The 24,498-nt window shown below is 36.2% G+C and overlaps 1 protein-coding gene across 10 annotated transcripts in view; it reads right to left on the minus strand.

The window, feature by feature from the left end:
• LOC124639711 (optomotor-blind protein) overlaps positions 1-24,498 on the minus strand; it is a 96,186-nt gene that overhangs the window by 37,797 nt on the left and 33,891 nt on the right. For 6 of the 10 annotated variants that reach the window (XM_047177168.1, XM_047177169.1, XM_047177167.1 and 3 more), the window contains exons 2-3: positions 16,582-16,695; positions 14,201-14,354 (exon numbers count right to left, since the gene is read on the minus strand). In XM_047177168.1, the coding sequence (XP_047033124.1) occupies positions 14,201-14,354; positions 16,582-16,695 (268 nt within the window). Of the gene's footprint in view, positions 1-14,200; positions 14,355-15,072; positions 15,187-16,581; positions 16,696-24,498 lie in introns of all 10 variants that reach the window. The other 4 variants (XM_047177166.1, XM_047177172.1, XM_047177170.1 and 1 more) reach the window with 1 other exon arrangement.

Below are 24,498 nucleotides of genomic sequence, written 5' to 3' on the forward strand. Positions count from 1 at the left end.
TATGTTTGCTCATTTTTGCTTTGGTACGGAACCCTTCGAGCGCGAGTCCGACTCGCACTTGGCCGGTTTTTGAAAGTAACCAAACCCCACACAGTTAAATTCGACAGTAACTACCACATTTAACCCTAACTCTTGTCGCGAGATAACTCAAGCTACCTACCGCATTAGCGATGGTGACAAAACAAATGACGATTTTAGCGGTATCTCCCGCCTTTCATCTGCCGCGGTAGCGAGGTAGATAGCCTGTTATTGGGCATAATGGCTGAGATAGGAATAACGTGCTCAAGTATACTTTAGATTAAGATTTTTGTGTATGTTTAAAGTTGAGTGGAGGAACTTTAGGGTTGATTTTATTATTATATATTTTATCATATAATTTAAAAACACAGTTCCGATGTTTCCTTTTATTGTCTTAGGTCTGAAAATAATTGACCATTTTTTAAAAAAAATATTTCAAGGAATAATTTAACACGAATATCCATGAATAATGCCAGAAGCTGGTTATTTCCGGATAAATGCAAAAAATAAATTACTCCTTTAAATACATGGGTATTTAACTACTTGCTTGTGAACTCTGTGTATGCTACCATGTAAATATGTACATGGAAATTAATAAAATTACTTATTATTTAAATAGAAGCGACTCCAAAGTTTTCCCTATGCGACACGACCGACCACCAATAGGCTTCCGATACGCCGATAACGTGTTTAAATCCAACTTTTTATTGAACCTTATCATCTTAAAGCTCATTCACGCACACAAGCGCACACACTTTTATTTTTTTCGGCTATCTGTACACATTTACACCCACACAACCACTTAGGAAAAACAAATTTACTGTTACGGCTGTCTTGTTCATTTGTCATACGAATTTAGATCTTATATGGTACATGTTAAGGGTGTGAGACAATTTTCAGGGGTGTAGAATTTAAGTGAGACGGTAGCGCTTAAGGAAATTTTTAAGATGCTTCTCAAAAGTGAGGTTTAATTTGTTTGCCGATTGGTATCACTTAATGTCGAGGTGTTTCGGGATTTTTGTAGAATAATTCCCTCTCTGATATAAATCTAGCGACGGTTAGATCAATTAGAACTAATTGGTGACGTCATTGATTGAATTTTAATTTTTCTAGGAATTGTAACCTGTACACGAAATAGACTAAAAACGGTTATTTGAACAGCTGATGTTAAATATTCATTATCAATAATTAATTTACTAATATTTATTGTAACGAAAATATGGAATGAAATTACTAAAAAGCTTTCATCAAACTGATTACATTTGAACTTTAAACAAATGCATTCCATTTTCAAACAAACCACATTCAAACATCCACTAAATCGAATTCAAATATCGAAACTCATCGACATTCAAATTGAAATATCAAAATTCGAAATAAGAATTATGTGTGACGTCAGACCACCAAAGTGCCGCCATCATTGAAATCAACACTTTGATCACTTTATGGCGTATGTATATACATGGAATGTCACTTGAGTTTTATACTTTTGTACGGTTTTATCGGTTATCTTAAAGGGATTAAGGAGCTACCGGTCTTTGTCGATAACGTCGGCTTTACTGTTGATAGTTGATGCATATTGAACAGTAATGGAGTAAAGACACCTGAATGTGTCGTTCTTTTTTCGAAATTTCATGCCAGGTGCGGTCCAAGAAATTTTTCGAAGTTTTAATTTTTATTGTTTATAAAATCCATGGCGATAAACTGCTTTAGTATTTCGCATTTTTTGAGAAACGGTGCACTTTAAGCAAAGAATTTAAAATATTTATTTGCAATAAAGAGTTTTATTTCAGCATTTATAGTTCTTGAAACCATAGAGTTTTTAACAAGCAAGATGTTGCCACTTAAAAAATCAGTCACAAAAGAGAAAAAAAATCTGGAATCTTATAAAAAGCTAAAGATATCTACAAAATACTATTTATCTTCTGCTGTGAACAACAAATGGTCCTAAAAAGGTGACCTAGGAGATGAACGACCTGCCGACCGCAATCAATCTCCCGCCCACGGCGGTGGTTTGGGCGGCGCCCCAGGCCCGCCCAGTGTGACGATCAACTTAGCTTCAGCATTGATGAGGTGATTAGATGTAAAGCTGGGGTTACACTTGAGAAGATAATTTTAATAGTACATACTTTTTTATTTTTTTTTATGAATCCATCTAATGACTGTAATTGTTACCCGACTACCAAGGAGGATTATGTTTTGCAATTGTGCCCTCACTGATATTATAATTATGTTAAATATGAATTTGCTATAATATCTCATCCTTTTCGTGCGGAATAATTGTTCTTAAAAAATATGTTTTTAAACAGAACAATATTTAAACTTTAGATAAATATAGATAGGTAATTTTAATAAAGAAAAGTGTCAAGCATTTATCAAACACAATAAAGTGAAATTCTCAACATGAAAAACGCCTGAAATAAAAAGCGTTTATTTAAATACAAACTGGTAGAAATATAAGTGTAAATACATGAAATATTCGCGCGCCGTCATATCATAGAGACGAGCGTCAAAGTATTTCTTTTTGACGGTAGCGTCACCTTCTAGCGTAGGGTTGTCGCGTTTTAAATAAATTAACTCGTCTGAACGCAATATTAATTCTTTACTAAATATAATAATATAAACATTCTTTGTTTGTGCCATAAGGCTCCTGTCCTTTGGACTGATTTGAAAAATTCTTCCACTATTGGCATTATTTCTGAGGTACATAGGTTATATTTTAGATCCTACGGGACGCGATAAATTAACTTAATATACTTGTACAATATTTTTGCATACTAAAAGAACAGAGAAAGGCCTAGGTCTCAAGTTAATTAAGAATTAAAAGATGTTCCTTAAAATTTTCTTATTTTTGAAGTTTTTGTTAAGCCGCAGGATGCTTTTTCTATGCTTTAATTTTTAGACAAAAACTAGACACAAACATACTCTTCGAATACATTTGTTAATAAGTTACCAAACAAAAAGTGATGTCAACCCTACCCAAAAAAAACAAGAGCGAATATCAAATACACTGAAATAGAGAATGCGGAAAATGTAAAATTGACGTTTTCACGATCCAAGGGATAGGTGTGAGTGAACACGATAATAGAAATGTTTGAACAACCAGACATTCCTTACACGACAGGCAATAACGTGTCACTGGAAGGGCACTTATTGCCAAACGGCCATATTTGTGAACGAAACATTTTGAGCGGGATCATAATGGCTAAAATAACTATTGCAGTAAGACAAACCGTCAAGTGAGATAGGACGAGCTACCCAGATTGACCAATTGACAGATTGTTTACGGTCTAAAATGGTCATGCCGAACAACTTAGATCTGTGAATAAAATAAGCCACAACATTCATTAACATGGGCTTTAAAATTTTCAAAGAACTGTGAAAATCACATAAACCATCCATTTCCCACATCACACAAAAGACCGTTATTCAAACTCACCAAATCGGATTAAAAAAGAAAAATTAAAAAAACGAACCAATGACACAATCATTTACATCGCGGCGTCGAATTTTAAAATTTAAACTTGGAACATTCGCTCGGGTGTTACGAATATCATGACATGAAAAGCTTTTCAATCGTACTTTATGGTATGACTGGTTCGCGAGGTTGAATACATAAGCTACCTGTTTTAAGACAAACGGTTTTCGAGTCTCGTATATTATGCTCTGATTTTTAACCCCAAATGCAAATGCTCGTCGAGAATAGATTGCGTCTTTTTTTTGTTTGCGTGTACTATAGATAAAAAAGTATTAACTATTGCTTCATACATATCTAGTATTGAAGACAGTATGGATGTTTTCATAAATATCTAATCCATGACATGACATAATAGGTCTAACTGATGACATCAGTTGCAAAACCAGAAAGAGACATTGCAAAAAATGCCTCCATTCCGTTAAACGACGAACACATTTTCTACGTCAAACGTTCAACAAATAACTACAAAGCTCGCGAATTTATGGCATTTCTCTTTAATTAATGAGTATTATTACAACACGACCTTGGCCATCGATATATTCGTGTCTATGCCGAAGTGACATTAACGGCTGTGTCATGGCCGTCAGTCGACGCGTTTCATGTGTCAAAAGTGACATTTTTACGAGTTTTTCATGCAAATTATAGCAGAATGGATGATTCAAGTCTTTTTGACGTATTTCAGTTGTTTTTGGTAACCCTTTAGTAATATGTATTGTGATAATAATGTTGAGACTGAATTTTATCGGTGACTAGATGAATAATTGTTAAACATGACTTTCAATTACTTTAGTAAATTGATTTTGCATCAAAGACAAGGCAAGTAGAGGATTTCAACTTAATGTATTTTAATAGCTCTTTGATCGAATGAATGGGTTTTATGATGTTTAGAAATGACATGAAGAAATAAGCAGTACGTACGTAGTTAGTTTTCTTAGAGAGAGAGAGAATGGAAAATTTGCTAGTTACGTCGCACTCTTGGGATGACAGCCATCTTGGTTTTGCTCCAATTCCCAAACCAGCGATTCGAAGGGAGCTCCGCCAATCATCTATACATACGTCGTCCGCGCCGAAACTACTTTCAGATGTTACAAAATTCATAGGATTCCAGAACGAATTTGGAATATTCGAGAAGCATGCCTAGTTTCTGTATCATTTCCCTGCTCCCCGTGCGGTCCCCTGTGGTTGCTTTGTTACAATATTTATGTTGGAACTTGACGCAAAACATATTCTGTAGCCGTATCTACATGTCTCTTGGATTTATCTTCACCATTTGACGTAAAAACATATAACATATACAAACTATTCGCAGCTATTTCATTTGCAGCAATTTTAGGATTTACAACCTCGTTTATAACGAAACTCCTTTTAAAAACTGCGTGTACAGTCATTAACTAATTTGAAATCGCTTTATTGCCCCTTGAAATAATTTTCTAGACTCTAACGTGTTTGGAATGAAGAAAATGTGTTCCTAATTCCATGTTCGTAATAATAACGATACTTAATTGTAACTGGTTAAGTAATGCCATAAAGTTTACAACGTTTCCCAATGTTTAATGGGCTCCTATCCTCGTAGCGTTTCCGTCATTATTCCACATCGAAAATAGCCACTTAGCTATATAACCCTGTGTACACTTTTACACCTAAATTACACCATCAAGCGTGCTGTTCAAACGGAACACATAAAAAGGAACAACACGTGAAGCAGTTAGTTTGGCACCCCCCTTAATAATAGGTGATTTGGCCTCCCTTCTCGCCCACATATAGACAGCGACAGGCATATTATGATCAGAATAGTTTGGCCTCTACGTGGCGAAAACTTCACTAGCATTGAGGAACGTACGTTTTGAGGTGGGGCAGGTCTTAGTATACTGGTGATTTGGTATGATCGTGGATGCGTGCTTCCGAGCCATCTTGCAGGTTTCAGTCTAATGCCACTTGTATTGGACATTTTATTGTCACACGCTGCTACTTTTCCGTGAGTTGTGAACCTCGAATTTTAGGAAGTATGTTCTCACTGACGTTTTTATTGGCACTAAACGTAAAATAAAAGTGAACTTTGAGTGTTTCTAAGTTTTGCGGTTTTTTTATTTCGCCTAATATTTACTGCTGAGGTGTGAGTGTAAGAATGTTTCAATGAATTCGGAGGGAAAGCTATTGCCGCGATTGTTATAAAAAAAAATAGAGCTGGTATTTAGGTTGCTTCAAAGAATTATTTGTACGTTTCAATTTGAATTCTGTGATAAATTGCTTGGATAGGTAGAGCGACGTACATTGTTTTCTCCATTCTTATTTGTAAAAATTACTAAGTTATTATTACACTCAAAATAATGTCTGAAATCTTAGAAATACGAGGTCATGCCAGCGGTAGTTTGGCACAGTCATACCCTAGAAATTTTATCGACAAAATTCTTCCTTGAACTATCAACTTAGAAAACTTAAAGAATTCGATAGAAGCCCCAAAATATATATCCTACCCGATAACCGCAAGAATTTAATAGACACATCAAACTGAAACTTTGGGTCCCGCAATAAAATCTCCTTATAACGAAGTTCGCTCCGAAAATAATTCCAAATATTTCTGTGAATAATTCGAAATAATTCCGTTGTTTTATTTTTTAATGCTTCCGTGGCGGTTCGGGGCGTTTGGTCGTTTGCATAAATTACGTGTGAGTTTATTAGACTTTGTGGTACATAGAAGTGTCGTTTTCTCAATTTTCCCGCCAATTTTTAGGTTACAAAATGGCTGCCGGCGCGTCGACACGCACGGCCCTCACGCGATCCAACATTCCCTTTCAGCTGCGTTGAATTATTTATTTGTTTTCAATATGGCCAATAAAAATTGTTAGTATCTTTGTCTGACACTCGTGTACAAGGCATTGCGATGCCGGATGCGACTGGTGTAACAATATTCGAATGTTTTTAAGGAGAGATATTGTCGGGCCAGCTTTGGGGACAGTAATTGTTCCGAGAAAAACGACCGGCATTTGTTTTTGTTGGCTGAAATTGTATTTTGATTTGGTGTAATGTGTGTTCTTTGCCTCGGTTTATGAATGTGCGTTTAAGAAGGAAAGTAGGACAAGTTGAGACACCTGGAACATTAGGTAACATGAAGATGAGAGTTTAAGAAGATATATTCATTCCCTCAATATAAGAAGTCCTTTGAGGACCTCAGTATAAGTTCTGCAACATCTAAGAACACGAAAAAGTAGAAACTATCCCTTGCTACCTCTTTATTTATAAATGACCCCTAATGCACTTGTAAAACCCTTCTACCATAGCCAATTCCCCTATCAGTTCAGAAATCTTTCCCCATCGGATCTGAACCTGTCAAGTGCGAACCTCAAATATTTGTCCCATGAGTTTGGTCAAAACAGAGGTAGTATATCATTTGACACTTTTTACATGTAGCAAGGGCTTTGGTCAATACCGGCTGGCAAATAGATTAGCTGGAGTTACTATGTGTTCTCGAATGATTGTAGTGAGGGAAAAGTGAGAGAAAATCGAGTAGGTTATGTTTAGTTCAAATATCGGATGATTGGTATGATGCTAATAAAGATTTAGCGTAAATTATATGTAGTACAGGATTTTTTTATCTTGTTTATTGGGTCGGATTATTATGTAAAACATATAATTACCTATACGATAATATGCAAGAAAAGGTATACACAATGTCACATTTTTTATGTACTAGTACACAGCCTCTTTTTAACTACGCGCTCTTATTGTATTTCACTTGTTTGAATGTGTATCACCTACTACCTGCTACCTGTGGAATTAATTTCGAACTACATATGTAGTCACAAAATTTTCACTCGACCAAACCGCGATCTCCAAATCAAAAGCGAGATACCAATAGTAGTGCCCTCGGTAGTGAAGTGCCAAATCCATGTATTTGATCTCAACTTGATCCAACGCAAATATTGGCGCCAACTCCAGCAAACATTTGCAAAGTATCGCATGTTGTGGGAACTACGTATGCACTTTAACACTGTTTTTTTATACTTTTAGTCAAGTTCAGTGGAATTTTTCGAAATATGTACGCTCTTTTGTGGCTTCCCATTCATGTGGTAACTGTTTTTTGATATCTGACATTTGTCAAAGTGACTATGTTATTTACTTTTTGAAAAGTCTTTTGGGTTCATAGGCTTTCTACCAAAAAAAAGTGCGAATGTGCCTACTGTCAATTTTTATTTTTACATAGTCTTTGTCTATGTCATTAGGGGCGAAAATCACAAATGGGGTACCGAAAATTTTGCGCAGTTGACAGCTGTAAATTTTCGAGGGAGGGTAGCATTTTAATTTAAGTACTGATTGACAGGACTGTCAACTGTACCAAAACACGCCCAGACCATACATTCTTGGACTGTATTTTATTGATTCTCAACTTGAACATATTTCCCTATTCTTCATACCTTTCACGTACAGCAGTCCCGCGTATTTTAGGCCAGTACCAACACGAACTACATATAGACCGCAGGCAAGTCCCGCCGGGATTACGGCACTAGGCTATCGATTACGTCACCGAAGCCCTAAGCCAACGACAACTATCGAGGGTTGGCAGGCGACCAAAAAGTTTTATCGAAAATGCAGCCTGAAAGTTGCTTAGTAGGGAGTTTGTGATGATGTAGCTTGGTGAAAAAGTGGGAGATAATATTTGAGACTAGTTAGGAATTATGTTTATATCTTTTATTAGAACCGGTTTGCCGAAAAGCGAAAATTAGATTCATAAGAATGTTTCTTCTGCTCTATTCGCTCTAGCAAACAGCAAAGAAAATATCTAAAATGTAAGCGACATTGCAACTTAAGTCCAACGCGTAATTTGGTATTTGAATTCGGATAAAAAACGAGCAATTAAGTAGCTCACAACTCAGGAACAATTCACTCTTTAAAAGCTCGGATATGTGTTTCTAAATTCAAATCAAATCCAGTCCCAAAATCATTTCCACTCTGGCAACCCTACTAAAAGTTTAGTAGTAAAACATAAGGGCGTGTGTACACGCTATCGTTTGAAAAACGGCTGTGTTTACACACGCGCGTATGACCCCCGCTTGGGTCAGATGACAAATGGACAACCAGTAATGCTATACCGATACTACGTTGTATCTGTTTGTATCAACAAGAATCTGTTTGATAGGTCAGTTGAGAGGGCAAATCGTATAAAATGTAACTTTGAAATAGCTGGAATTATCAGCTGTTAACCATTATTAATTTTCAACACAGTATTTGGTATTAAACAACTAGTATTTACTATAGTTTTCGTCTATCCAGGCTAAACCTCCTTACAAAGAAAAGAACAAAAGATTTTTCATTGGCATAACGAAAAGTCCCAAAAAGCCTTTAACTATAGTGTGATTAAAAAAAAAAGTCCGGCCCAATCAAGTCGAAATCCGAAAGCGCCGTTTTATCACTGGCCAGTATCAACTTTTATGATTTTTAATCAACTTAAAATTATTTGAACCCGATCTGGCGCCAGTCGTTGGCAATCAACTCGTAACGTCAAGCGGGTTTTCGCAAAGGATTACAGAAACTCTTCAATATAAAACTTTGTACAACAAAAAACGTACTATTGTACTTCTTTCTGAAGTTTTTTATTCTTCTTTCGACAATAGCGAATTAGTTTCCAAGAAAGGGTTGCATTTACGCTGCTTGGATTTTGGAGTATTTTCGACTATGGTTTCTTTTTTTTTTTGAAAAGACGTATCTTTTTCGGAGTCCTTTTAAGTTCAAACTATTGTTGCTGTCCTAAATAACATTAACGTAATGATGGCTAATCTCTTGATTAAAACTACTGCTCTCATACAAATTGGTAAGTATGTTTTTATGTATTGTTCAGTCTTCTAAAAAGTTCTCAATTCTTTAAGTTTGTAACTCTTTAGATGTTACAGAGCTCGTTACTTTGTAAAGTATCTTCAAACACTTACTGTTTACGTACATACTTATGTATATCTTAAAGCCCTTTCTTAGATCATCAACCCATTGACACAAACCTAATTGTTGAAGGTACCTATTCTCAAAACCGCCAACCGCATCACTCGATAATTAATCCAGTGGAACACTAGCGAACCGTAAGACGCTAGCCCCTTCGAGATTTTATCGCTTAATAGAGAACAATTCGGTAGGGCTGTGCACTTCGCCTCAATGGCTGCCAAAGGACATCACCTTTTGATCAATAACTGTATATAAATTACTGAGCATATGCCCTTCCTTGCTCGAGTGGGCACCGGCCCAGCCTTTGTGGCCCTATTTGTATTTTGTACAAATACACGTTTAGGTATGGAAGTTTGCTTACGTTGGTACAAGAAATTGTTGGTCCTTTTGAGATTTTGTAACTCTTTTTTGTTTTAGTTGGGGAAATTGGGTCGTTGTGTCTAGTCAGTTCCTCAATTATTTTAATTAGCTCTTACTATTTTACTATCAAATGAATTTGGCAGTTTACAGGGTAAGTTACATACCAAGTTAGCACACTGGTGCATCGTATCACCACACACCAAGCTATCTTACACCATTAATTATAATCTTATACCCAGGTGAGCATCAAAAACCACAGTACAGCTAGAGTCCCAAAAAAACTGCAACTCCAAACTTTTTGCAAGATACAGATGTTCCTTTAACAAAGGGCTACTTGAAACGAATTAGACGCTTGAAAAACTTAAGCTTTTCACAATTAATAATACCCCACATGGACATATTAAGACTACCTCAGTTTATTAAAAGTAGCCTCGGGAATACTCGAGATGTTTTGCAAAAAACTTTGAGAATAAGCCCCCGATTAGTTGGATTGAATGGAGTTGATACTTGTGTTCGTTTTGTAGTAAAATCAAGATGTTTTGATGTTTTTATGAGCCTTTTTGAGATGGTTAGTGTATCTACAGCTACTCCGTTGCCAAACGGTAAGTATGCAGAAAGTAGATTCAGTTATAATCGCCTCGAGAAGCAGTTAGTTTTACAAATTAGGACCTATATCTATTCTCGCGCCTTTTACATATTTTTCCATGTAAGTCTAAATAGGAACTAACCGTCTTACCACAAAAACTTTTTAACGTCAGTTTAAGACTTGTCTAAAAAAATGTCAAATTATGAGGTTCATTTTGGAGCCACATTTTTTTTAGACAAGTGTAAAACAGTGGTTAAAGTTTTTGTAGTAAGGCCATAAGTGTTCTATTATAAAGATTTATAAGAGGACTGATTATTAAAATATACTAGCTGGTGCCCGCGACTTCGTCTGCGCAGGTTTAGTATTTCGAACAATATGTTTACAAATTGTAGCCTATGTGTTATTCTGATGTATAAGCTATATTATTGTAAAGTTTCATTAAAATCCATTCAGTAGTTTTTGCGTGAAAGAGTAACAAACATCCATACATACAAACTTTCGCGTTTATAATATTAGTAGGATGAACTAGCTTCTACCGGCAGTTTCACCCACGTCTCGGACAAAAAGTAGCCAACAGACTTACTCGATAAATGGGCTATCTAACACAGAAATACTTTTTTAAATCTATTTAGTAACTCTTGAATTAAGAGGCTCCAATAAAACTCCTCACCTTCATAATATAAGTAAAGATTCAAAGCTTAATATTCTTTACCAACCACAAAGACCGATATACCGATATACCCACTTCAGTATATCAGTATATCATGCCTAAAACCTTACGACTCTAATATTTATACCCGCATTAATGGCTACAATATACATTAAACCACAATGATTGATAAAAGGCATCGCCAATAATATAATTAAACGATTTAGCGACGCCATTTTGATGTGTTTGTTTAAGTCGCCAGGGAATGTTGCCACTACAATAAAATACCGGTGATAGGGCTGTGTTATATTGCACGCGATGCGATGCGACTTTTTATAGTATACATACTTACACAAGTGTGTATAGGTAATTCAGGTCTATACAAATTATAAGAGCAGTTGACTTTTCAAGATATGATTACTAAGATAGGTGTACTTTTATTTATTTTCTACATAAAAATTAAGGACTAGACAGATGAAAACAAAAGACAACAGTCTCAAATTGGTGACATCAGCCTACCGTTAAAAATTTTTTTGGAAGAGAAATCGCAAAAAAAACACCAATCAATACTTTAAAATAAAATACCAAATAAATTACTAATTTCCGTATAGCACATGCGTCAAATTTAAACCTTCAAATTCGAAATTACAGAACAAATCGGCAGTGAGTACCCACTGTCCGCTGTCGGCTCGCTTACCGGCGCCCGCGCAGACCATAAAATTAAGGGCGCTGTAAATAACCACGATTGCCGACTATATATCCACGGCTTGATTCACAGTCCCAAGCGTTTGTTTTTAAAAACTTTATTAGGATTCAGATACCATCGGTCAAATGGTGGTACTTAATTAGTTTGAGAATCGACTAATGGGTTATGAGTAAGATTCTTTTGAGATTTCGTGGGGTAAATGTGATATCGCTTGTAAATATTGCTTTGTATGAAAGAGCCCTTACTTATTCATTTATTTCTTAGAAGTGGGACAATCAATATGCCAAAACATATTGAAAAATAGGAGGATCATGGCACCTATATGCGTTTAAGCTGTCCTACCGAGGCCACGATTTGGATGGGCTGACATATATTTAAAAGCTTATATTTGGTTTTGCTTCGTAAAAGTGGACAAAACCAGGGTTGTCACTAGTTTTCCAACTATAAATATTAATTTATCAGGAAAACAAGTTAATAGTAGGCGGTGGTCGCCTTATAAAATTATATCTAGACCAATTACTTGACATACACTTCATAGATAATTGAAAATTATTAAGTTATCAAATGTTATTACTCTGCCTTTATTACAGAGTTCAGGTTGTTTTATTAATTCTGTCTAGTCATAAATATGCAAAGATTGAACCTCTATTATAGTCTTTGGACTACTGGTAGCCATTTATTTTCTAGTAAATTGCTAGATTTTAAATAAATTGTAGCGCCGAAAATAATTGGCGAAATCATTTTTGAACACTTTGTTTTATAAAGAGTTTACATGAAAAAATAACAGCTTTTTTTAAGCCATTGGAAGTTTAAAAAAAGCTCCCAATATTTCATATTAATAGTTACTAACCATTGTAGCGATAATATCAGTGCTATGAAATATCGATGTTCGGTCGAAAATCGGCATCTCGTCAGACTGGGGGACAAAAAACTTAAAAACAAAGCACATCTATCTTGTCAAACTGTTCCGAGGTTTTTTTTACAAATATTTGTGTATTTTTGAGCCGAAGTTTCGAAAAGAAACAATAGGAGAGATTTTTAATTATAGGGTTTGATTGAAAAAGTGGATTTATGTTGTTAAAGTAGATAATCTTTTCTGTGAGTCATACGACGATTTTTTTTCTAATATTTAAATTATCACTAAAAAAGTGTGCCTAACTGAAGTTCTTTTACAATCAATTATGTAAAATACAATCATTTCTATTGTCCAAATATACATATATTGTAACTACCACCTCGACCAAAATACAGTCTCAAAACGCAACACATTCATAAGCGACAGATGAAAAATACGAAAATATATATTACTCCTGTCGAGGTAGTCAGGTGTTGTCAAAATTCTACGCATACCGACCGCGACCGTCGTTATTTCAATTACTTTAGCCCCTCGTCAAAGACAAAAGCCCTGACATCCAAAAAAAAAACAAGCGCCCATCGAGCGAATTAAAAAAACAATTGTGTTATCTATGATTGGATCGCGGTCGTGTAAACGGCCAAGTGTAAGTTACTAAAAGATCCCGCCTTTTACTTTACAGTAGCCTTTATTTATTTTTTTTGTAAGTGGACTGCGCAATTTTTTTTCTTCGGCCGGTGTTTCCGAATTGAATTCGGGGTGGCTCCTACTTTGAGTGAAAAGATTGTTCGGAAAACGAATTTTAAATGATTGACAGTCGTGACAGATTGACATTTTGGCGCCAATGTTCTTGTCAAAATACCAGAAAAAGATTTTCGCATTTTAATAAATGCAGTTTTGTCAAAAAAGGCGAACCATCCCGAATGTCATGACATCCGAAAATCATAACACATAAATAAGGAAAGAACGTTACAAAATTAAAACTTGTCACACAAACATAAAACGCCCTATCAACACGCTATAAAAAAACTATAACCTCTGAAGCATACACTTAACATGGCGATAATCTATTGAAGGAAAGCAAGATGATGGGCACCCAATGTAAATATCTGTAATAGCCGTAACATGCACAAAGGGACCCCGCAGACATCGCCAGGGGTCCTACCCAACCTCGTTTTAATTATAATATCACCCACATTATAAAGTTTTTGTTGAAAATGTAACAAAAAAGAGGCAGACTGCTACTTTTCGGATGCGGTATAATGCTATTGTTGGTAACAATTTTTCGGTATAATTGTTCATTGAGATCTAAAGATGCATGAAGTGGAAACTATTGTAGGCTTTGGAGCCGTGAAGGTTTGGAGATCTTTAGGCTTAAGTTTGATGTCTGTTTTGTATAATGTTTGGCAGATTTTTTTGAATATCTACAACATATCATGAAGATATGTTGCAAAACTTCATCATCAAGTTGCAAAAAGGCAAGTCTACTGGACTTTTTGGTCTTGGGAATCGAACCCAGAGAGTACTAACAAGGCAACGTAAACAAGCTTGTTGTTTCTGAATTTGAATATGTAGCCTTTCTCCTTCACAACTCCACAGCTAGAAAAAGAGTCGGTACTCACGAAACCGTGCTTGTCACTAATGTTGTTTGTCAGTTTCAGTTTGTGGAAGGAAACCACCTTCTGCATCCACTGCTCGCCCGTGGAAGGCGAGTCCGGGTGGATGTACATCCTCTTCGGCATCTCAGGGTCCGCCTTCCCGGCCACCATCCATCGACTCCGAGAACAAACGCACACGTTCAAGTAAAAACACAAAAAACCTTCAAATTGACTTAATAAACCAATTAAACCAATCAACAAATTCTTTCTATAATTGTAGGAAAGTATTGACCGATTGACATGAATCTTTGAATAGTTCATTAGTTAGGAAACTACGTATCATTGTTTTAATTGATTGATTATTGGCATTAAAACTCAATTGGAATTTTGGCGAAGTAATAATTTTTATTGAAGCAATCTCGTCCTCATTTAGAAAGCGTGACATGCTCTTACAAACTAATGATTGTGTAAAACATGCTGTATGTAAGACAAACAAGCTATTAAGTTCTACAGACAACTGTGCACAAGAAACAATGTGAATGAAAGATCTGCGTGCAACGATTATTCATACCAAAATGTGCGACGTCAAAGCGAAATGTATGTAAATTGTAACAGAATATGATAATGTGGTCTCAAAAAATGGACTTGAATCCCCAACGATGGAATCTCGTCGCAGTAACTCGAACACGAGTGACAGCAGAGCGAACATATTCGCAGTCCCGAGCCCTACAGTCCTGAACGCAGATCTCCAATATCACACATCATAATTGCAACAATACGCATGCTTCTTGCCTCTCGTTTATTTAAACGAATTACATTAAAATAAGATCAACTATCTTTAGCCCCGTCATCTACTATTTTCTTATTTTAATTTAATTCCATCTCTTTATTTATACCTGTTGTGGAATTTGTATCTGCAATCGTCGGCAGCTACGATGTCCATTAGCAAAATGTATTTTGCTTTTTTATCAAGACCAGAAACGCGAAGTTTGTAGGCAGGAAACATACGTCTGCAAGCAATCGAGAGAAAAACATGGGTTGGGACTTGTTCTTTTGCGACAACGATTTGACATCACGTCGATTGTGAGACATGTTGCTGAACTAGTTTCACTTTTTATGTTCATGTACTAAGAAACGCGTGTTTAGCTTGTGATCTTACGCCGTGATAATTAGATTTTATTCATTTCATGTCGCCCATTTTAACTACTGACCGACAGACTAGGGCAACTGGATTATCCGCTGTTGAGTCGCGTTTCGCGGCGTTTTTCGTCTAATCAGCGCGACACGACGAGGTGTTATAAAGCATGTGCGACACACAAAAAGGCCGTGTTTCCGCCACGAACGACCAAAGATGGCGAGGTGCGCGTCCATTGTGCGGTTTTGCGCTGTCGCCAAATCGTGACCAACGCACGTGATCAAATGCGGTGTTACACCAACTTACACGAATACTTCAACGATACAAGCGTCCAAGAAAAAATCGTCTGGATCTCGTTTAGAATCCCATCTCGTAATTGGTAAGTAATTTATGTACGAAAGATTTGTAATAATTAATTACCATATTAACGGCGCTAGGCGGCCGCCTTTGTCGGCGTCTGTATCGGTTTGCGGCTGACTCACAGTCGCATTTTGGACCGGAATGCTCGGGTCGTATTAATTAACGGATATTAAATCGAAGTTTATCGGCCGCATCTCGATGTTGCCAAACCTGCGGCCGTTTGATACCGACGTGGATCGGCCGCGAGCCGAGGATGGTACCTTATCGCGCTTGTCATCGGGAATCAAACAATGTACGATCAAATACGATGATTATCGATTTCAGATGCGCTCTGAGGGATGTTCGCCACACCCGGAAGACTCGTTGTGTTTTTTGTCGCCAAGATCTCCCAAGGAGATTGTCGCCGCGAGTTCAGCTCCAATTTTGGTTAATTTGGGAGAAGAGTACGAGTCGCGTCGGTATTTCTCACCTCTGGTGTCGGCCCGGCTTTTTACATTACCGCAGCGGCGTTTGAGACAAAGATATTTTAATGATATTACCCATTGGATGCGAGTTGAATCCTTAATCGTCGGATCCAGGCGGTGTCCAGTTGTCGTGCGATGTCGTTGCCCTTAAATTAAGCGTGTTTCGTACAAATTGTCTGGCCGCAATTAACGAACGCATCGGAATCGTTTCGTGATGGGAACTAGTGCATTGCGTGGGGAGAATCACAAGCTAAATGAAAACAAGCGTGTAACGGAACGCTGTTAAAATGGAATGAGCATCTCCAATCAACGGTGATATCTGTAAACGTGAGGCCGACAATCCGGCGTCTGATTGACGCCAGACTCTCGGCTGATGTACATTGAGAAGCAGACATGTGAAGACGAGGATGGTGATGTAGTCCAGCAGGCAATGAATGTGGGTCTACCTGTTGTGGAACTTATATCTGTAGTCGTCTGCAGCGACGATGTCCAGTAGGAGGATGTATTTGGCCTTCGCGTCTAGTCCTGAGACGCGGAACTTCATTTGTGGGAACATTTGTCTGCAAATTGCAAGTTTCGTTGTATAACATGCTCGTTGGTTGCTGTGGAATGGCTTACAAATAGCTTATGTATAGTTATTGTGATCGTTGTCGCTCGCTTCCTGTACCTTCTCAGATGTACCAAATGTGTTGTGTGTATGAATACCTTTACTTTTCCTTGACCAATTCAAACTATTTTTGAGAACTGAACTTTTTTATCTACGCCTGGCTAAGGTTGCCACACTATCATGACGGATTCGACGCAATTTGCTTGCATCATAACAATTAAGTCGTAACAATTACTATGCACTTCTAGTACTGCCTACTTGCAGTTGACATCATCAACGAATGTGCATCCAGGAAACGCAGTGCTTATCAAATAAGGATAATCAGAGGCTGGTTGGCTCATTAGGCTCTTATTTATAGACCTTACGTGATGATCACCGCAATGTTTGTGGACAACTGATAGATGTCGTGTCTCCAACATGTGTTCAGAATACAGAATTAATAACTACTTCAAGAGTATCCTCAGCTCTTTCTGTTGTACTAATGAAGACAGAGATGCGAGTATTTTCACCGTTTTATCAGCTATCTTTTAGCATCTGATTTTGAACACTGAGTGAATTTTGAAATCTTGTTGTGCCTACATCCGCTTACGGTGTTTTTTTTTTTTGTTATTTACAACTTTTACAAGCAATACTGTTTAAATTTTGTGTCCTGTTACACGACCTCGGATTATTTAGATTTTAGATACTTACTAAACTTGCAATTACTTTTTTTAAGGAAATATTAAGTACGCCTTGGCCTTTTCGTATTTCACTTAATTTATTGTTTCTAGTGACCTATACAAAGTTTGTGATATGTTTGTTAAGTGTGTCGTTAATTTTTTTTTTAATGCTAATAGATCCAAACAAAGATTTATGGTCCCGTTTTATAAAATAGCCTTTTAAACCTCAGAAGAACAGATTTCCTCAACTAATCAAAGAACCTACCCTAATTAAATTAGGACCAGAATCAATTGATACATAATTAATTAGTTATTTTTTGTGATATTTTATAGGTCTCGTTAACGTAGCGACATCTACTAGACAGGTATTATTTATGACTACCAGTCTGTCAATAAAAATATAATTTATGGTTCCTTTGACATGTTGACGAGAATAAACGGCGATTATATCAGTTTTATAACGTGTTTCTAAGTTAGTTTGATGTCTTATACCATGTTCAGGTGGTAGTAGAAACTGTGTATCTACTTATTTTGATAAAAGATCGTATAGTTCGGCCATTCAGAGAATGCGTTCCTGACACGTCGCGATTGAACTGACGACGTAACTACATTCATTGATTATTGATATAATAATGTTGTTTTAATGCTCCTCAATTGTTAAAACGGTAAACAACCAGCAAAAATATTTTTATCGTAACTGCAACGCCATTGCAAAGTTACGTCGTCAGTTCAATCGCGACGTGTCAGGAACGCATTCTCTGAATGGCCGAACTATAGTTTAGGGAGATGCTTATGTCATCCATGTAAACAGTTTTTTCTGTGTTGAAAGAAATAAAGAATATGATAATTTGATAGTCTTTTCTACACGTAATAATGTGTCATGAAATTGATAACGATACGAATTATTATCTTTTTATGATATACCTCAGTCTACTCATATATTGTAAATTGTGAGGTTATTTGCTAGAAGTCAGAAGAAATATCTACATTTGCAAACTTCTTAACTAATTTCTAATAAATAATATGTACCTATGTGTTATTGATTTTCACAGCCATTGTGACACATCTAGTTAAAGGTGTAAGCATACAAAAATCGCTGAATTTAGTCTTAAATCAAAAGCCGTCAAGAAAAGATCTCTTTGTTATAATAATAATAAAAACTTGTAATTCAATACAATCGTCGTCGCTTGCTACAACCGCGTAACTTAATACAAGAGTTACCGTAAGTAGAATAAACCTGTACTAGTGCGGAATTTATTGGACATTTTACTGAGCTAATTTTTGATGAAGGAAGTGGTACCAAAACTTTGAATATCAGAGAACATTTCTTACTTTCGAGTCTTTTTTTTTTTTGGGAATATAAAAATTAGATAATAACAAGGAAGGCGATAATATCTTCTACAAACTAGTGTTCAAATTTTTAAACAAGATTGGCTACCACCTGCCGATTTACCAGGTTTCGGAGGGAATTAGTACTGTTATTCTGATATGTATCAGCACATGTACTGCCAAGTTTAATCAAAATCTATCCACTGGTTTTAGTGTGATGTACTTAACAAACACAGACACATCCATACACTCTTTTGTTTCTGATGCTACATCATCTGAATCTGAATCTAATCACTCTTGCTGAAGGTGCAGCTTGACAGAATGTCAGACTCTTACTGACTGACCCACCATATTCCTTCTTCTACCCCTTGGAACCCTTTTTGTACCGGGGCCGCGGTAACTCTTTCGAACATCCATACACCCTTAGAAATATACTTCAATGCTTAGTTATAACTTAATAACAGACTTACAACTATTGATTTCCAAGTCATAATTTCTAGTTTCTTTAACCACCAATGACAGTTTGTAGCTACCATTACGAAACAAGTCAAAACATAGGACGGTGCAAAATTATAGCGCTTGTCAATCAAATGTCATAGTGGGTCGTTCTCACTTGAAAAGGACCCTTTTGTACTGGGAATATTATCGACCATAGATAAGGGAATGTATTGATTAATTTATGATTGACTGGATATTCGATTTGTGGGGGTTTTATGCGAAAATTTGTTGTACTCTAAGATTGCTATTGGTTACTTTAATTGTGGGGATTTTATGTGAAAATTTGCTGTACTCTTTTTATTTGCTACGTATATTTTTGTTTGGCTCTGTGTCTTTATCTGCTTTTGTTTTTTAAGTAGGTTGTACGTGCTTATGTTTTCTTCATTTTTATTATGCTTACTTGTGTGTATGAAACTCCTGTCATATTATTACCGCACGATTTTTTATTTATTTACTAACCGCTTTCGCAAAAAATATGAAGTCTTCAATTAGACTCGTCTATATTTTTTATCCAACTTATGTACATTTCACTACCAAGAAACACATCCTACTACATACGGTTAAGGTAAATTGGCACCCCACTAAGTACTGACACACCGATGACGTCACAGTCCAGTCTGACGTACTTACTGACTGGGCAGAGCGATGGTGCGTGAAGATATTGCATTCCGATTAGAAGGTGTTAATCATAGGTGTAGTTCAGTGCTTTAATTAATAGCTGTACCTATGTATTATACTATTATAGGCAAAACAATAGAAATACCATTTTTGAACGAAGAAAAATTACATTAAGAATAAAAAACTGTATTGTCTAGGTCAAGTAATTTTCATCATTTTCATAAAAATATGCTCAAACTCATATCCTACTTGATAATGGCACAACGAAGCCATTTTGAGTTTTGGCAAGACTATTAATGTACCATCCTTAACAACATTATCATGACAGCAAGTGAAAATAAACACGACAGCAGGCATGTACGAATTTCCCATGACACTCAAAAGCATCTCACCGCCATTTTTTCCCATGTCAGTTTCACTCAAAAACTTCACCCATATTTTTTCCGCTTTAATTACAAAAACACTGCAACGTTAACAACTACCTAATTACAAAAACTTAAAACTAAAACGATCCATTACTTCAATTTACGGCTCAATAAAAAAAAAAAACACCACAACCATAAATTTATCATTTTTGACATGTGTCAAAACGACGCCTTTATAAGGTGATTAATTAAAAATCCCTCTTTCAATTACGGAGCGCGATAATTGGTAGTAGTGAAAATTTTCGCTTTTTTTAAAAGGGTAGGGGGTTGTGGGGGTGCTCAGTACATTGACGCATTCTTGCGGCTTCGTTCGAGTACGGTGGGTGCCACCATCTTGGTTACGGTTAAACCGATAGTTTTTTTGAGGAATAGTTTTTTAGGCTTAGAAATGAGTGTTGATTTTGACGTGTTGTCAGTAGTATGAAAGATTTTTGGTTTCAAAGAAGCGTTTCTTAAACTTATTAAAGCATTCTGATATGTTAAACAAACGCCTTTTTGACAGCAACAATCTTTCACACAGAAAAGCTTCCATTATTCTTTTATATGTGCCAAATTTTATCTCCCTGACATCGAAGCCGAAATTCTGTATCAAATAAGCCCTAATTCTGCATTATTTACACTAATAACCATTCCTGAACGACTGCCCAACATCAGTTCCTAACCTAAACTCTAAGTTCAAACGATACGGCTGACGGTGTAACCAGGCGGTCACTCCACCTTATCTTGCAACGAAGCGACGCCGCTACACACACATGACATGTATGTATAACTAAATCAATGGCGTCTATTCACACTAAAAGTGACAAGGCATTTTTATTTCGCGTGTTCTAGTGTACCTACTAGTATTTTGACACATTATTTTATGATATATCTGCATCGTTATTGTAATTTTAATATCTTTGGAAATATTTTTAGGGTTCAGTATCAAAATCAACCAACTTTTGATTGGAAATTGAAATTTTTCTCTCTTACTATATGGGAGTTCGTATAATTTTTTTTTTTTCAGTTTACGAAAACCATGATCTCGTACAATCACCTCAATTCTCACAATATAATGTCGATTTTTTTTTTAATTTCCTATCATTTCATTTTTATATAACCCATTAGGAAAGTATGTTTGCTTGAAATTCAGCCAGCAAAAAAATTCTTAAAAATGTCAATTTTTGTTGCGTATTTTTAGACTAGCTCCAAAAGAAAATAAAAGACAAACACTTTAATGAATTACAGCAGCATTTGTTGTTGTTCTAATAAACATTACATCATTACTAATTCTCAACTCATAACTTAAACAGCTGTTCAAAAAGAAAATGGCGCAAAATTATTAACATACAAGGTGTTCGCCAATAGTTCTAACACTTGTTTTGTAATAAATATGATAAAAATGATGTAGACTGACAAAAGTTATTGAATAAATTAAGAGTTTTTATTGCCACATTTCAAATGTTGATTTTTAGGCATGGAAATGATTTGGTCATTTTTGGCTATGTAAGTAATTTCGAATCGTAGCGATAGAAATAATATTTATTTTTTATATACAGTAAAGGTGCACGGCAGATGTCATTTGTGGTCAACAAAAAGTTACAAAAAAATTGCTTAAAAAAACAAAAAAAAAAACTAAATTCTAATTTCAAAACCAGCCACTTCTAGTTTACCTATACCAGGCCAGCGTCATGTGGGGCGCACCGTACATCCACCATCTAACATACAACCTCGATCGACTATAAAGATAAACCGAATTCCGCTACCGAACACATCTGACTAATTAATAAAAAATAATTAAGGAATTTATACGGCGAACATAGGATTCTTACTCGCAACCACAAACTTATAATATTTTGTATTACGACGCACTTTGATACGGGAACAACACCTTTCGTTTTTAAAATGAAATTAGGGTCAGATAAAAGTAGTGTAGTTAGTTAAGGAAAATTCGTTATGCGACACGTAAAAATAGTTACGTTAGATAAGAAAGCAAGTAAGTTACACAGGAAGTATTTACCACTGAAAGTATAATAAGCCAGTTATTTTTAAAGAGTTAGAAGAGATTAAGTATAAACTTCTTAAGTCATAAAAAATATTAATTAGGACAATATTTAAACTAGGGATATATATCCCACTGTCAATAAACCTACTATTTACGAATCATATTACAAAACGTAACACCATAAAGTCAACGCCTCTGTTGTTTAAAAAGCAAAGGCAAGCGCCATACAGCCAAACGCATTGTATTAGATATTAACCCCTCTGCTCGACAAGATTTTGACATATGACTTTACCGTTGATTCGGCGGGATATTTTGAATCGCGACATGGAAGTCAAAAATTTGTACTAACTTTCAACACATGAATTCTAAGTCCGTAATGCCTGATCAGAAGTATTTTAACTATAACTTTAGAGCTCACTTATTTGACAACAACGTGCAAAGGTCAAATGGGGTCAGTTAATTCAGAAAAAGATAATAATTACGGTGTTTTTAAGTCTATCGAAAAGTTAGGCATTTCAAATTTGGTGAAAACTTACCAATAAGTAATCGCATCACTTTCTCAAACACAACACAAACGTCATATTTATAACATTTTCAATCCGTTGCAATACATTTCGTGCACTTATTTATGTTCAATAACTAAAAAATCAGCACATAAAATACACAATAAAAATGAACAATTTACAAGATCAGTCAAGTCACAGACAAGTAGAGTTTGGAATGGAGTATTTTTTTTTTCAATCAGCGGTGTGCATTCGATACCTAAATCGGAAATTTATTATAAATAATCGAATACCAATTTTATATATACCTATTTTTTAATAGCAACTTATTTCAATTTTATTTATTAATTTTAAATTATAGGTTCAATTTGTTTTTGTTGTTAAGAAAAAAGATATTTAAGTTTTTAGCATTAAATTTTTATATGTATTATTTATTTTGGTGTTGCGTCATTCGTAATAATTTTTAACTTTAATTGAATTTTTATTACCTATTACGGAATTTTAATTTATTCTTATATTATTTCTCAACAATTCTAACATTTTTGTTTCGGCGGAGGGTATGCGGGTGTTCTGAAATATAATGCAATTTGTAACTACCAAAGGTATGTACTTATTTGATGATGAGAAACAATAATAATAATTGATTGATTTGCCCCGCAGGGCATCTGAGGCGGATGACGGGGAGTAGCGACCCCGCGGGGCTATATATCCGAGTGCTCCAGGGAGAGTATACTGTCCCCCATCTCCGGCCTGCCGGAGTGAAGCATGACGGGGGATAGGTCTCCCGCCTCTTGGCTTGCCTTCACCGGCCGGTCAGAGTGGAGTCGCTAGAGTAGGGTTAGCAGCCCGCTCGGAGGGTAGGTGCCTCGTGGTAAGTGGCGAGTGGGCCGGTGATGCTGGACCCACAGGGAGCGCGTGATCTGCGTTTAAAGTCCGCCGAGGTATCCTCACCCTTCAGCCGCTCATGTACCTGTTGCCCTCTTGTTGCGATTTAGCGACTGATTCCCGGGGGCCCAGTAAGTGAGTTGGCGAGTCTCCACCTGCCATTTTTACGTGTATTTATTACATTGTTATCGGCAGGTGCCATAGTTCCCGTAGTTTCCCCATTCCTAGTCCACTAGCATCCCATCACAATAGCCCAAGTAGTTTTCATCCATAGTTAGCAATAGTTTAGCACAGAACCGGGCATTGTCCTTGGGTACATTTCTATAGTGTATACAGGGATAATCGTCGGTTTTGTGTCACCATTTCATTAAAGTTGTCTCAAAAGGGCTTCAGCGTGTTGGCTTCGGCCCCACGTTCGCCTTCCAAAAATCCGGGACTCTGTAGTCCCGTGGTCGGTTAGAGACATAATAATTGATTGATTTTAAAGTCACCAAATATTTTTCACCGAATCCCAAAAAGGAGGTGGTTCTCAATTTGGATGTTTGTTTTTGGTCGAAAGGGTATATTCCCCATATTTGTTATTAGGTCCAGGATCTGATGATGGAAACCTTGAGAAATCGAGGGCAGCTCTCGAAAATTGTAAGCATAGATAAGGTTATAACTTGACACTCAGATGTATATCTGATAACACTATGAGACAGTAAAGGTTTGGAGCTGACCTGATGATGGAGACCAGAGAAGGTCGAGGGAACTCGACAACCGTACTTCTCTCGTCTCCATCTCCTTCACTTTTGCAGAGGCCTCGTAAATACGAATAATATAAGCACAAACACGAGAAAGTTTAAATATTCAGTT

Source organism: Helicoverpa zea, chromosome 19, assembly GCF_022581195.2.
Source record: "Helicoverpa zea isolate HzStark_Cry1AcR chromosome 19, ilHelZeax1.1, whole genome shotgun sequence".
Lineage (NCBI taxonomy): Eukaryota > Metazoa > Arthropoda > Insecta > Lepidoptera > Noctuidae > Helicoverpa > Helicoverpa zea.